Source organism: Tenrec ecaudatus, chromosome 2 (assembly GCF_050624435.1).
Source record: "Tenrec ecaudatus isolate mTenEca1 chromosome 2, mTenEca1.hap1, whole genome shotgun sequence".
Lineage (NCBI taxonomy): Eukaryota > Metazoa > Chordata > Mammalia > Afrosoricida > Tenrecidae > Tenrec > Tenrec ecaudatus.
Window position 1 is genome coordinate 168,481,140 of NC_134531.1, and position 15,272 is coordinate 168,496,411.

Consider the following 15,272-nt stretch of genomic DNA (forward strand, 5'->3'; position numbering starts at 1 on the left):
ATTAAAGTGTGTCCTGTGGGCCAATGTTAGGAGCCAAGTGCTAATCCTGCCCACATGTCTCAGATGAAAAGGTGAAGGGCTGGAGAGACAAAAAGTGCTCCCCAGCTGTCCAGTGATACTGAAATTTGAGCTTATTTAGGCGAGCTCCTAAATCGTACTGGGGTGAAGCCCCAGTCTCTTCTGCTTCTGGCCAGCCCAAGCCCTCAGGAGCCCCCAGGGTGCAGCTTTCAAAGCGCAACAGAATCACCTGGGGCTGCCCGCTAGTGAGCAGACTCGCGCGTCTGGAGTACTCATAAGTACCCCAGGTGATAATTGGCTAGGTGGGGAAACACTGCATTAAGTAGGTTAAGCATCAGTGGACACCGCCCACCAGTCATTTGAGCAGCAAGTCCCGCACCCGGGCTCCCGGCGCGGCGGAGCACAGGCACGTGCTGCCCCCCGGCGGCCGCGCCGGCGCAGTGCGACCCGAGCCGCGGCTGCGCAGTGCCGCCCTCTGGCGGCCCCGCTCCTTCTTCCCATCGGCCTCGGCTTGCGGGCCTTTCAAACATGGAGGAGCGGGAGCGGGGGGCGAGGTCGGCTCGCTCGGGGAGCCCCGCGCGCCCGCCCAGCCCGCGGCTGGACGTCAGCTCTGACAGCTTCGACCCGCTGCTGGCCCTGTACGCGCCCCGCTTGCCGCCCATCCCTTACCCGAACGCGCCCTGCTTCAACAACTTGGCCGAGTACGAGAGCTTCCTGAGGACCGGGTGCAGGGCCGGCGGGCGCGGGCGGGCGCGGGGCGCGGCCGCGGGCTCCGGGGGCCCCGCCGGCGCCGGCCTCCCCGCCGGGCCCGGGTCCCTGGGCAGGACCCGCCGCCGCCACAGTGCCCCGACCCCGGACCCCGAGCGCATCCAGCGCCTCCGCCGCCTCATGGTGGCCAAGGAGGAAGAGGAGGGCGCCGCCGGGGCGCCCCGGCGGGGTCGCGGTCGCAGCCAGAAGGCACCGCGCAACGTGCTCACGAGAATGCCCCGTAAGTCCGGCCGGTGACGGCGGCGTGGCGAGGGGTCGCTAGGTGTTGGGAGTGGGGGAAGGGGGTCCCGCGGTGACCAGCGCCCGCGGGCGTGGCGAGCGAATGCGTGGGACGTGTTGGTAACGGAGATGTGGAGAGGGTCGCAGGGGGATGGCGGGTCTGCATGAGTAAGGAGGGAGAGCGCTATATGGGGATCGAAGGAGAAGCTGCGGGAGGGTCTCTGCGAGCCTAAAGGTGCGGGAGGTCTGCAGAGGTCAGCGGGCACCGAGGAAGCCTGTACACAAGGTCTGCAGGCTTGATGGGGGGCCTGGATAGACAGTGGAACCCCGAAAAGAATATGGGGGCATCCTGGGGAGGGACTGCAGAGGTGATGAGCACTGCAGATAGAGGTAAGGGGGGACGTGCCGGAGTAGTGGGGGCGGGGGGGCGCACCGCCAGTAGGAGGGGAAGGAGAGTGTGCAGTTATGAAATTTGGGGTTGAGCCGATGGCGTGGGAGAGATCTGCCCAGAGAGGGGACTCCCTAACCCCTCCACCCCAGGTGTCAGCCCCTCCCTCGGTGCAGCCTGCCCGAGCTGGCTGCAGGCTCTCCCTTCCCAGTAGGAAACCCCCAGTGCCGGAGTGCAGCAGGCACAAATGCCACTGAAACACAGCCGCCGCCTTCCTGCCACGCTGCCTGGCCGGGTGCCGGACTCGTCTGTCAGCATCCTGGTACCATATGTGCAGGTTATTTTAAGTTCCAAAGATGTAAATGGCACCAGGGAATTTCTTGGCGGTTCCTAATGGGTCCTTAGAGTAAAGCCCTAAACAGCAGAGGTGGCTAATGTGTGTTAGGTCCTGTTTGGAATAAAAACAGCCCAGAGTTAACATCTTTTGTCGTCTGGCAGCGGTTCTGACATCTGCTCTGTAAACACAACGACCTAGTTAGCCATTCAAAGCATCTGTACCCTGATAACGAAAATGTTGCATTATTTAACCACGGCCTTTTGACTGGAGGGGCGTGCTAGGCAAGAGACGTGCGGCTCATTCCTAGAAACGCGTTTATGAAGAGGGAAGGAGGGGGCGCGTCCACCTCGCCTGGCCAGGGCCTCCTCGCCCAAGCTCAGGTCTGCCCTGGCTGGCTTGCCCAGCAGTAACGCGAGAACCGGACGACGCCCCACTGACTTCATCCTTTGCACTCTCAGAGGAAAGGCGCTCCGAGTCTCAGGTTGTAACCATATTACTTCCGTCTGCCAATTATCATTGCTTTGCTGCTGAATTTGCCAGGGAACGAACTATTTCCCTGCAACGAGTCCCCTGGTGGTGCGGTAGTTGAAGTGCCAGGCTGCTTACCCAAAGGTCTGCTGTTGGACCCCCCAGCCACCCTGCCGAAGAAAGATGTAGCCGTCTGCTTCCGCACAGACTGTGGTCTTTGAAACCATATGGGGCCGTTCCACTCAGTCCTGTAGGGTTGCCGTGAGTCAGGGTCAGCTGGAGGACAGCAAGAGAGGTCACCTTTTCATACTATGAATGGAGACCAGCTTTGTTTCCCACAGTCGATGTAAACCTGGAGTCCAGATCTCGGGCAATGTGCCTGGGCCTTGACCGTTGTCACGGCGCCAGCAGGAACAGTGCTCGTGACAGGTGACTGGGCGTGCCGGGTCATTACTGACCTTCCTGAAACTCAGGAACCAGTGAGGATTCGCTTTCTTCTGGGAAGTTTTGTGAGAGTAAAGCCTTACGTCGAACCAGGCATATTGGGTTGTGATTCATGGGTCGCAAACGTCATTCGTTTTAAGTTTTGACGCAGGGTAGAGGCCGTTTCCACGCTCCCACAAGTTCACTGCTGCCCCTTGTAGATAGAATCGTGTGCTTTTATTGCTGCCGCGTGCAGCTACTGCTCTGTGCACTTGTGTGCATGATATCTCGTGTGATTCTTGCCGGAACTGTTGCTCTCAAGTTGATTTCTGCTTGCGGCAACCCCAGGTGCGTCAGAGTAGAACTGGGCTCCTTTGGGTTTGCAATGGCTGGACTTTGGGAAGTAGATTGCCAGGCCTTCCTTCCGAGGCACTTCTGGGCAGACTTGTCTGGTCAGCCATTCAGTTAGTAGCAAAGTGTGTTAACCCTTTGAACTACCCTGGGTGCTGCTTTATAGATGAAGACTCTGAGGCTCCCAGGGCGACATAGTGAGTATGGCAACGGACACTGAGTCCTGAGACTCCCCAGCTCCCAGACCTATGTGCTGAACCGGACTTCATCTAGTCTTAGGTGAGGAAAAAGGAGCATAAATTGTAATGTTTCATTGCTAGTTAAAATGATCTAAACTTGTATTTGGTGCTTGATTTAACACTGCTTATAACATTCAGATACAGAGGAGCTCAAGAACTTTGTGGGAAATTTTATTATTTTTTTTTTAATAAATTTTTTGAAGTCCCCTCATAGAGGTGTATGTACATACGTACAAGAATGCGTGCGTACACACGCACATAAACCCTAATCTATTGAACATTCGCAGCACTTTGAAGTAGTTAGAAGAGGGGTAGATGATGAAGGTCAGACTGAGGCCCTCATGACCTTTCTGTGAAATGCCTAGGTCTAGATCAGTCTCAGGCCAAGCCCAAGGAAACAGACATACCCCCTCTCCCCGCCCTTCTGTACCCCTTCTGACACCAGCCATCACGCTACTTCTCGGATGGGTGTGATCCTCTGTTGCAGTAGCCACACAAAACTGACAGACTGCACTCGCAATAAGGGGTCTGTGAGGGAAATAACAGGCTATCCCCTTGAGATCAGGAGTCCGATAGACAAAGTTATCTTATTTGTCGGTCCTACCCCCACAGGGGTTCCATGCAGTTCATTTGCATTATTAGCAAGCTACCCTATCCCTTTGGTGGGCAACACCATATTTGCATAGCCCTGTCCAGCCTTTGTGGGAATTACAAGACTTTATGTGGCTAACAGCCATATAAATCATTTTCACTGATTGTTACTTTGCCCCCAATCGTGCATCCTTGCTGAACTTTTGATTAAACATATCTTAGTACTTCTAATAATCAGTTTTGTCTTAATCCAAAAATATTTTTACGATTTCTCATGACTATCATTCAGAAGCCAACCTAAGAGTGGTAAGGAGGTCAAGAGCCAACCTGGTGATACAAAATAAAGAACAGGGCTCTCTTATCTTGGAAACAAAACAGGGTTTTGTGGTTTGTTACCTGTCAATGACAAATGCTCTCCAGAGACTTTGTATTGGAAAATTGAAGGAGAGAAACGGAGGATGTGTATTTGTGCGTGTGAGTGAACGTCATTGTGTGCGTATAAGAGGTGGGGTTCTTTGGGGGTGGTGTTATATGGTATCCCTAGCACATTGTAAGAGTTACGTTAACATGAACTGGAAATAAAATTCACTCCAGACACTAACAGCAAAGAGAAGGAGAAGACAATGTTCTGAAATTGATTGTGGTGACGATCACTCAGCTCTTCTTACTGGATTGAGTGATTAAATTGTGTTATCTGTGAAGTATATGCCAATAGAATGAATAATAATTTTAAAAGAATCAAAAAGAACAGTCAGACAGATTTGCACTGACAAGTGGATTACCTCCGGCTCGATCCAGACGGCCCAGGGAGAGGTAGTCTCTTAGGGTCTAGCCTGTGTATGTCCTGGACGGGCAGTCATGTGTCATGTCCTATCAGCCGTGCCCTGACTACCTGGTCAGAAGGCCCTGAGCCTATCTGATAAGCTCTTCTAACATAATGTACGGGTCACAATCCTGGTCCTGTTCCCACTGCTGTAGCCCTACCTGTGATCTGTTGATCTGCCACCAACCACGAATTTGTGACACCTCCTTTGTCCCATCCTGATTGAACCTGGGTGCCATTGTGGCCTCTTACTGATGTCTTCCCTCCTCCAGATGATGTGCCTCTGTCTTTGTATGGTCTTTGTCCCTTTCAGGACTTAGTAAATGTTCCCTTTAATATGTGAAAAATAAAGTAAAACTCATTCCTGCTCCCAAGCTCTGAGAAAAGAATCCCAGGAAGTAAACATGAAAGTGTAGTTTCCATGTTCCTCCTCTGCACCCCACTGCTCCTGTTGCACAGCACTGACTAGCAAGTGCATACTGACTCTGCTGGCCAGTGGGAAGCACTCAGCTGTCAGCCAAAAGGCCCGGTGAAGGAACCCACCACCCACTCCCTGGGGGAGTACTGACCATCTGCTTCCATAACGATTTTACAGCCTTGGAAACCAAGGCAAAGTCAACTCTGTCCTGGACAGTTAGTGAGTTGTCAGGGACTCCGCGACAGTGGGGTTGATTTGAGGGTATTAGCCATCTCATGGGAGCCAGGGCACAACAGGTAACTTCCTCTTATACCAGCGGTTCTCCAGCTGGAGGTCTCGCCCCCTTTGGGAATCACGCAACCCTTTCACAGGGGTCGCCCAATTTGTTACAACAGCAAAATTAAAGTTATGAAGTAGCAACAAAAATACTGTTATGTTTGGGGATCACCGCCACATGACGAACTGTATGAACAGGTCAGGTCGTTAGGAAGGTTGTGAGCCACTGTCTTATGCCAACAAGCTCATGCGTCAACCAGTCTTTGTCCTTCTGTGTGTAAAGGTGATGTCCATGGCCCTGCTTGTGGCTCCCAAAAGGTCGTATAAGGAGCTGCTCAGACTGATGGGGCCCAAAAGTCGTTCTCTTAGAAAGAGGTTCCCAAACTTACTTGGTCTACTTTCCCTTCTGGCCTGGGGGGTGGGGGTGTTCAGTGGGGGATCATTCAGCGCCCTTCTGGCAATGAAAAATGTTATGTACTAAAGCCCACAATCCAGAATATCATATATGCATCTGCTTTTGCAGCTCCCCCTGGTTGCCCTGCCCCCGGAAACATTGCATGTGCATACAGTCCACTTCCTTTAACATGTGAGCAAAGTGTTTGCTTCTTAGGAGAATGTAAGCTGGATATGGGATTCATGAGAATCGTGGAAAAGAAAAGCGTTACCTTTTAGAAGGCACAGGATTGGAAGACTGGCTACTGATGTACATTGAATGTGGTATTTCTTTTTTCCCCAGTTTTTTGTTGATGGGACATCTTAGAATCAATGACATCATAAAATAAAGGCTGCGCAGAGGGGCTTCACACAGTTTAGGGAAAGATGGAGTTGAGAGAGAATGGAGTTTTTCCATGAACTCTTTAGAGTCCCCTCAGACCATTTCCCGAATGTTTCAGGAAGGAGACTGCATGCAACTACTAGGCATTCTGCCTGGGGCCTTCCCGCTCCCTCTGCGAGGTCCTGGCTATGCATTGTCCACTCTGGTGCAGGACCTTGGTTGCTGACTTTGGGAATGGGAGCAGGTGTGCATGCTAACCTGCCTTTCCTCCTGTTTCAGTGCACGAAGGCAGCCCCCTGGGTGAGCTCCACCGCTGTATCCGCGAGGGGGTGAAGGTGAACGTCCACATCCGCACCTTCAAGGGACTCCGGGGCGTCTGCACAGGCTTCCTGGTCGCATTCGACAAATTCTGGAATATGGTAATGAAGCTCTTCCTGGGGTCTAAGCTTTTCCTTGTTGAGAACCTGGAGAATAACTTCCTAGAACCAGAATTTCCATGTACCCTTGGGCAACAGGGTTTGTTTTTTTTTTTTTTGGGGGGGGGGGTGGGTATTTTTTACAGCTTCCCTTCCCTTAAAACAGCCATTTTCAACCCATGTAACTTTGCTCTCTGCTCCCGGCCCCTATCTATCTTCACACCTGTGTGACTTATAGTTGGCATGTCATGGGTAGAGGTCAGGCATGCTGCTGAACATCCTAAAGACACAGCAGTGCCAAATCTAGCCTAGTGCCAACGTTGAGAAATGCAGCCCCTTATAAGGGGTGACTATGTATCACCTGTTGGTTTGCTGCCAGCCGTTCTAACATTCATTTTATTTTTTTTTTTTAAACATTTTATGAGGGGCTCATACAACTCTTATCACAGTCCATACATATACATACATCAATTGTATAAAACACATCTGTACTTTCTTTGCCCTCATCATTTTCTTTTCTTTTCCTCCTCTTTTCTTTTTTTGCATTTTATTAGGGACTCATACAATTCTTATCACAATCCATACATACTTCCATTCATTTTAAAACAAGCATTGGTTGCTTACTTTACTTGGACCCTGTGCTTACTTAACAGAAGTGTATGACACGTGACCCCTGCCCCAGTCAGGGAATGTCCCTGCTGCGGTGTGTAGGAAAGTAGGAATGGGTAGGCGAGACTTGTTAACACGGCAGGCACTGTGTGGTATAGCCTTGTGAAGAGGTGGATTTTATAGCTCTTGCCTCTGAGAGCTTTACTGTCTGATTATGGGACAGCAATAGGCCATAAGGGCTCTATCACAGACAGTAAGATTATTAGGCAGATAAGATAGGATCCACAGAGCTTTCTGTGTTTCTTCTCCAACTCCAATTTTATTTTTATCTGAGCTTAATCCATATAACAGTAGTTTATGTGCCTGCTTACAGGAGCATTTGCCGTATACCAGATGCTGTATTCAGGGCTTTACATGTATTATCTCAATGAGTGAACTGTTTCACTTTACGGATGAAGAAATTGAGGCTCGAGCCATCCGTCCAGCCGTCCGCCCGAGGATTGGCTTCGGGTCACACTGTTAGAAAGTGGAAGTACCAGGACGTTGTGCAGGTTCTTTCCAACTCCGAGGCCCAGGCTCTCAGTCATTCTGGAGACGAAGGACCTGGATTTGAATCTTGGCTTTAGTGCTTAGTGACAACGAACTTCCTCTGAGCCTCAGTTTTTTCATCTCTAAAAGGGGTGGGATGGGGTGGGGTAATCTGATAATTTTACTCTTGGTGGGAAAGGACTGAAGAGAATACATTTGCTGGAATGGTGGTGGTGGTGGTGGTGACGACAATTACGGGGCCCGACATTTGTAGTGCCTGACAGGTTTCCAGGTGACACCGTCTCACTTGGTTCACACAGCTGTCCTGTGAGGACGGCCTCTCAGCGCCAGGCGCTCCCCGCCCTGTGTGTGACCCTGGCTCCTCCCTCCTGGTTCCTGTCATAAGACATAAAGAAGAGACTGGGAATGGCATGTCTCCACATATGGTCTAAGACAGTCGTTCTCAACCTCCCGAATGCGGCGACCCTTTCACACAGGTCCTCATGTTGTGGTGACCCCACAAGCATAAAGTTATTGCCGTTGCTACTTCATGACTGTCATTTTGCCACTGTTAATGAATCAGGTGACCCCCAAAGGGGTTGCAACCCACAGATTGAGAACTACTGACTCTAAGACCAATTTTCTTCCAACTTGCCTGGAATTTCTGGTTAAAACAGAAGCCTGCTTTGCAGCGTCCTGGACTTAAATCAGAATCTCTGGGAATTGCAGCACCGTGATTGCTATGCACACTGCAGTTTACAGACCTCCACCAGCCAGTTGTGGAGTCCCCGAGTGGCACAAGTGAATGAGCCTGCAGCTACAAACCTGAGGTTGTCGGTTCAAACCCCCCAGAGATAGCAGGGAAGAAAGACCTGGTGCTCTGTTTCAGAAAGGCCCCCCCTGAGAACCTTGTGGAGCCCCGTTGGGCTCCGAAACCCACAGAGCGCTAAGCGTCACAGATACAGCAGCAGCTGACTGGGCCCTTGTGGGAGCAGCTTGGCAGTTCTCAGGGGAGCGCAGGTGGTCCCATTTTCTTTTGCCTACACTACCTGCCCTGGGTCATTTGTTTAGTGCTGCTGCAATTAGATGTTATTCTGGTAGTGGTGTTTTTCATCTGAAACCCCGGCAAATGTTTTAAATTCTGCCTCTCTTCCCCCTTTTGCGCTCTTGTTCATCTAGGCACTTACTGATGTGGACGAGACGTACCGAAAACCTGTTCTGGGCAAAGCATACGAACGGGATTCATCCCTGACTCTCACTCGGGTAGGCGGCTCTCTGACTTACTGAGTGCCCAGCCTGCTCTACCCTGAGGCGGGCAGATGACAGAGCTCTTGGCTGCCTCTGCTGGCAGGAAGCCCTGTCCCCCACCCCCACCCCCACCCTGAGGGCTCCATTCTCTTCACCTGCCTGCTTCCAGCAGGAGGGCCACAGGTAAGCCTGTGCGCATCAGCTGCTTGTGATCCGAGCAAGGAGCCTCCCCGGCTAAGACACAGAAGGCAAGTAAGCAGATGCCTTTTCTCCCAGCCCATCCCATGATTTGTCTGAGTTACACCTCCAGATAGAAAAATCACTACCAGCTTTTTAAAATGGACAGAGCCAAGAGACCCCAGAGAATGCTTAAGCGATCTGGTCTTTTTCTGGATGTGAAAAGAGGGACAGCAAACACTATGGAGGAGGTTCACCTATGTAATTGCTTTCTTTACAGCTCTTTGATCGGCTCAAACTTCAGGATTCCTCCAGGAAGGAAGCCGATTCTAAATCTGCCGTGGAAGACTCCACTCTGTCCAGACACTCGCAGACGTCCACCTGGAAGGTGGCTTCCGTGTGGGGAAGAGGAGACACGGACCGCGGCTCACGCCAGCATTCCCGCTCCCTCCCTTCCTCCTTGCAGGCGTCTGGAAGGGAGGAGTCCAGGTCAGAGTTGTCAGGGAGGACTACACGGACCGAAGGGTCCAGTACTGGAGGTACCTTTTCCAGGGCCACCACCCTGTCCAGGGGCCAGCCCCGTAAGAAAAAGCGAAAGCCCAAAGTGGATTACCAGCAGGTATTCACTCGCCACATTAATCAGATCTTCATTCGTGGGGAGAATGTCCTGCTTGTCCATCTTGCGCAGTGACCGTCGAGCTCAGCCTCACACTAGCGCGGCTTGTAGGAATAAACTGCATGGATGGCTGCTCTGCTGTATCTTAGTGTCGCACCGAGGCTGGACTGAGCTGGAGCGAGTCCCTCTGGTCTTGCATGTGCAGAGGACAGAGCCCGGCCCGGCCCAGGCCCTGGGAGAGGAGGGCAGGGAGTGTTCTCCCATTAATATCAAGGTGGAGTGTCTGATTGGTGTGCTGGTCTGCTTCCAGTGCTCAGAACTCACGGAATGGGTGCTCGGCCACGTGAACTAGGGCCTCTGATGGGATCAGATTCTTACCCTCAGAGACTATAGCGCTACAGGAAAAAGGGTGCGACTGCAAAAGCCTAAGTGGTCCCGTGCTAAATGCCCGTGCTCTGAGTACTTGTGGATGTGGCTCTGAGGCGCTGTGGAAACCGCCCTGGGGCTCTACGCCCACCCCTGGTGACGGACCTAGGCTTTCTGCTCCACACCAGTATCTCCTGATCGAGAAATGAAAGTCTTGTCACTGACCAGCTTGTAAGACCTAGAAAAGCCTCCAACTTCACAGGGTGTGCTCGGGAGAGCTGACCGCTCAGCTTCCGTCCCTCTCCTTCCTGTGGAAAGTTGCACAGCGCCTCCTCCTTTGCCCTTCCCAGAGGCCGCCTCTGCGCATGGCATGCCAGAGGGGCAGCACGATCCCTGCATGGCGGCTTTGTGTCCTCTCTGCCTCCCGTGGCCTGGTGCTATTGCATGTGCCCTGTGGTGCTGCCCTCGCTTGTGTGAGCTGTCTCGTGAGCTTTATGGCAGGGGCCTGTGACCCAGGTGTCTGGCTTCAAAGAGTTCTGCCTGAACTCAGTACTACGCCCGCATTGCCTGGCTGCAAGCCCCCTTCCCAGGGGGGCTGGCCCTGTGGAGAATCTCTTGTAGAAGGGTTCTACTGTGAAACTCGGTGGTGGTTTTTCTTCCCTAGTGTCAGGCCAAAGAGTGCATTGAGTGGTGTGTCAGCGGATATGGGCGCCTCCCCCATGGCCTGGCTAGAGTAGCAGGAACCACATAGGACCCGCTAACCAAACGTTTCTACTTGAGTCACAATGTACTCTGTTTTCAGCTGCCTGTGCAGAATGGTGTCCATTTTGACACAGACTATTAGGCAATGTGGATTTTGTTTTGTTAACTTATCTTTGATTTTATTTCAGATAGCTTAGGCTCAACGTGAAGTGACTGACTGGTTAGAATGCTTGAAAAGAACATTTTCCTGGGCTGTATTTACTATGTAACTTAGCCAGGCCTTCTGAGCACAGCAGGCTGGAGTCTGGTCCTCCTGCCAGATGGTCTGTGGGCCCTCACACAGTGTGAGGTGAGCTGAGTTAACCCCTTTGTGCCTCAGTTCTCCCATCGGCCACCTACCTCACAGGGGGATTAGCACAAAGGATTCCAGAGAAGCATTTAAAGGCCCAAACAGCTTTAAGTCACAAATCATTCGCGTTCCTCTTTCATCGTTTCTAAGATGTCTTAAGAGCAGGGCAGGAGCGACAGAAGGAAGTCGCCATCCCCCATGTCTTTAGCAGCCATCCCGATTGCCTGCTCGCCTACTAAGGAACGGATGAGGAAAGTTCTCAGAGCAGCTTCCCTAAGAGGGCAGCAGGGTTTCTCGGCTGCTCTTCCCACTTCCCAGCACCCAGCCTTGTCTGATGTGTAGCAGCGAGACTTCCCCTGAAACTTCCCAGGGTGCGCTGCATTGATAGGGCGTCCCAAAGGAAGAACAGTGTGTACAAATGACACATCCCTAAAGGGAAATTGGTGGGCGTTTTTTTTATCATGATTTTGTTTTTCCTGTTTCTTTGTTTTTCTCTTCAAATATTTTCACATATGCTCCGTAGAGCCAGACAAGATACACTAAAGTTTTATTACTGAAGTTCCAGGGTGCGAATGTGGGCTAGAGCGGGGACTGCATATGCTAAGGTCAATTCCCTTCTTAATAGCCTGTCTACTCTGTTCCCAAATTAATGGTTGTCTTGTTTAATCCTCAAGCAACCCTGCCCTTGCCTCTTTCCCAGTCTGTCCTGTTTGGCCTTCCCCATCCGACTGGCCCTCTTAGGTCTCAACTAGAAGCTTTACTGAATACTATGTATTTTTTCAATAGTGTGGAAATTTGGAATAAAGGGAATATAGTCATTTTCACTGATTCTAATACTTAGATCTAACCATGTTAATTTTAACCAGATGCCAGTTTTTATGTTTACACATAATTTTTGTATGGCCATGTTGGGAGTGATTTCTCAATTTTCCCAACTTGACAGTGCTATGAAAATCATTTTTAAATTGTGGGTAATTTGTTCCCATTGCTTTGTTTGCTTTAGACAGTGATTCTTGAATCAGTACTGCCCAGTAAATATGTGATTTTGTACAAAACATTGTAATCATTTTTCAGACAAATTCATTTAAAAAATATATTGGCTTTATTATTGGAGAAATATCTTTTAAAGAAGAAAAATGCAGGCCCGAATAATGTGTATGCCGCTCCAAAAAAAATGTGATTGTCACCATTAAAAAAGTGGTTGTCGCTATGGAAGTGACTTCATTAGAAGGTGAAGTGGCACCCAGCCCAGGTGAGAGCACTGGAAGTATGCCCCCGTCCCCGCCCTGCCCCCACCTACCAGAGGGTCCAAACTGCTAAGGTCAGCAAGGCTGGTCTCCAGTTTCCTTAGGGACTCAGGCCTGAGACACTTGGTAGGGAGAGTACTTATTTTTAAACCTCCAATTTCAGCCTTTGACGCCATCACTAGTCATGAGACCTCAGCAAAGCCACAGACCCTCGTAGAAGGTGACTCTCCTGTGTTCGCTTCGGAGAGCTTGCTCTTGAGGCTGTTTGTCAAGCACTTGGGAGGCACTTGTGCTTCCTTTCAGGGACCAAAGTGTGGCAAGAGATCCAGTCACATTGGGAGCATCAAAGGCACCGTGTCTTGGGCAAGTGGCTTTAGCCCTATCGGTACCCTGCTCTGTGTGGCGGCTCAGCTGGTAGTGTGTGGCAGGTCAGAACGCCTAGAGACACTTCGCAGTAAGATCCTCATGGTGACTCCGGCCAGGAGCCTGTGGAGACACTGTCAGGGCTACAGGGAGCCATTAGCTAACCTTAATCCGCGGCCGTGCCACTTGTTCCATCCCGAGAAAAAATCAGAAACCGAACTGCTCATAGAATGGATGTGTGCATTTCTAGTTACACTCTTCCTGTAGCCACCGACCTGAGATAACCATAAAACAAAATCCATTCCATAGATTATGTTGACAATTTTTTACCTGAATTTTGCCTTCAGAGGGGAAAAAATTATCCCAAGACAACTAGCTGTCACTGGTGCTGCCCCCAAAGCTTTCCCGAATTGTAGGCATTTTTATTAATGAACGAAATACTGTGGAAAGGTCAAGGTTCGTGTAAGACTGTCATGCACACCTTATGATTTTGCAAATGTTTTACTCTACTTCCTCGTGCCAGATAGCAGAGCACAGTGGGTCCCCTTTCAGTAGCCGGTGTGTTTGTGGACAGTCGCTCCCAGGTAGCTTTACTTCGTGTGTGTCAGGGAGCACGGCGAGACCTGGGTCTGCCTTGCCAAGGTGGGTGACCTGTTATTACTTTCTGGCAACTTGGGTTGATGGAGTTAAGAGAAGCCTTTGGGGGTTCCGTCACAGATTGTATCTCAGAGCAAGGCTTGGACCACCTCTCCCCAGTGTTTTGAGTATTTTTCAAAGGTTTGTAAGTTAGTTTGCACCACTGTAATACAAATGAAAGCTTACTGTCAAGAAATGGTGTTGACTGGTTCTGGGACCTGGAGGAAGAAGACTAAGTGCATCTGAGATCTTGCGTGGGTCTTTGTTTATGTAGAAGAAAAAGTAGTGTGATAAGCTGTCAGAGTTGGTGCTTCTTTAAAAACACCCTCTCTGAACAGACGGAGCTGCCCCTCAGGAAAGCTGTTTCCAACACATTGCGGCTGCTTTCAATGTTTAGGCCTTTGGAGCAAATATCTGACGTTATGTGTGATGTTGTTTGTTTGTTTGTTTGTTTGTTTTTATAAGAGCTGTGAAAAATATATTTGACAAATGTAAAGGGTATGATTTACCCACTGATGATCTGGCTGAGTGGCATGTGAGCTAGTTTTGGGGCAGCTGTCGGCTTCTTTTTCTGTTGGTCTGACTGCGAAGCGGAGGAAAACGGTGTCCTGGGTGAATTGCTTCGTCGACGCCAGCATCCAGCTGGCAGCCCTACAGATTCCCGTCTGCATCGTGCCGTTTGACTGTCCTCTCAGACAAACCTGGATGCCTCTGTGTGTTGAGTTCACTGTTTAGATCACAGATGCTCATAGAGAAACCGTGACTTGTTATCTGTCTTTAAAGTGCTGCTAAGTGTTAAATTCACCTAAACACTTCTTGTTTGGGGAGGAGTGCTGGGAGAACTGTCAGTTTGCAATGTTCCGCTTTAGCCAAGCGTCTTCTGGGAGTCTGGAAACTAATAAATATGAATGTCTACAGGTCCTGGCTCTTGGTCTCTGCTGGTTCTTAGGGGGGTGAGCCTGGGAAGGGGAGTCAGTTACAGAGGGCAGACGCCACTCAGAAGGCGAAACCTCTTGGGTGTCTGTGGGCTCACTGTCATAGCCATGGGCCCTTTCTGGGTAGCAAGCCACTTGTAGATTTGCTCCCCTGGAAAAGGCATGGGACCCACATTATGAACGATCTCTATGAAGCAATGGTCATTGGCCCCAGAATCCATCCCACCAAACAGCTTACTGGTGTGAATCCATTTTCTGCCACCTCCTGCTGGGCTCCCCTCTGAGTGTTTGCCTGACTGAGCCTCACATGCTTGCAGAAGTGCGGGAATCGGCCACCTGCCTTCCTCTGGGTGAGGCCAGGGAGTGGAATTGTGGGGTGTTTGCCAGGGTGCTGGTTTGATTACCGACACCTGCCCCCGGGAAAGGTGGACTAACAAACCACATGGGCTCTGAAGAGGGAAGCCTGGCTTTAACTGCCCAGTGTTTCGAGAAATACACCCCCACACACTTGCACACACACCGCTCCGTAGGCTCAACCAGCACACAGGAAAGGTTTAGCTGGCTTCTGTGTAGTGCATACAGAAGACTAATGAGTGAGTGAAAGGTACTTGCTGATCAAAATGTAGGCATAAGGGCCCTGACTGGACATTTGAAATGTATGGTGATGGTTACGTGTTGGAGGAGGGTAGAGGCCAGTGGAATGCGGTGCACTGAACACCCTTTCTCGGTGCTTCCCCATTAGAAGTGGCCATGGAAAAATGAGAAAACATTCTTTGCAGACGCCCTAGTCCCCTTGGCTGTAAATGAAGCACGTGTAAGTCTGCTCAGTCACCACTAGGTGGCAGTGGGTTAAAGAGAACTGCTTACCTGAAGGACCCAGGCTCCACAATTTATTGTTAAATGCTCACAAGTCTGGACTGAGATACTTGGGGTGGGGGTGGCATACGACAAGCTATAATCAACCCAAGTACCGATAGAAGTGTTTC

General features: G+C 50.7%; 1 protein-coding gene across 1 annotated transcript; it reads left to right on the forward strand.

Moving 5' to 3' along the window:
* The first annotated feature begins 530 nt into the window (after positions 1 to 530).
* On the forward strand, positions 531 to 14,271 carry LSM11 (LSM11, U7 small nuclear RNA associated). The gene is made up of 4 exons (XM_075541898.1): positions 531 to 1,006; positions 6,374 to 6,513; positions 8,827 to 8,910; positions 9,353 to 14,271. The coding sequence occupies exons 1-4, from the start codon at positions 547 to 549 to the stop codon at positions 9,761 to 9,763; spliced, it is 1,095 nt and encodes a 364-aa protein (XP_075398013.1). The 5' UTR covers positions 531 to 546; the 3' UTR covers positions 9,764 to 14,271.
* Positions 14,272 to 15,272: the final 1,001 nt, after the last annotated feature.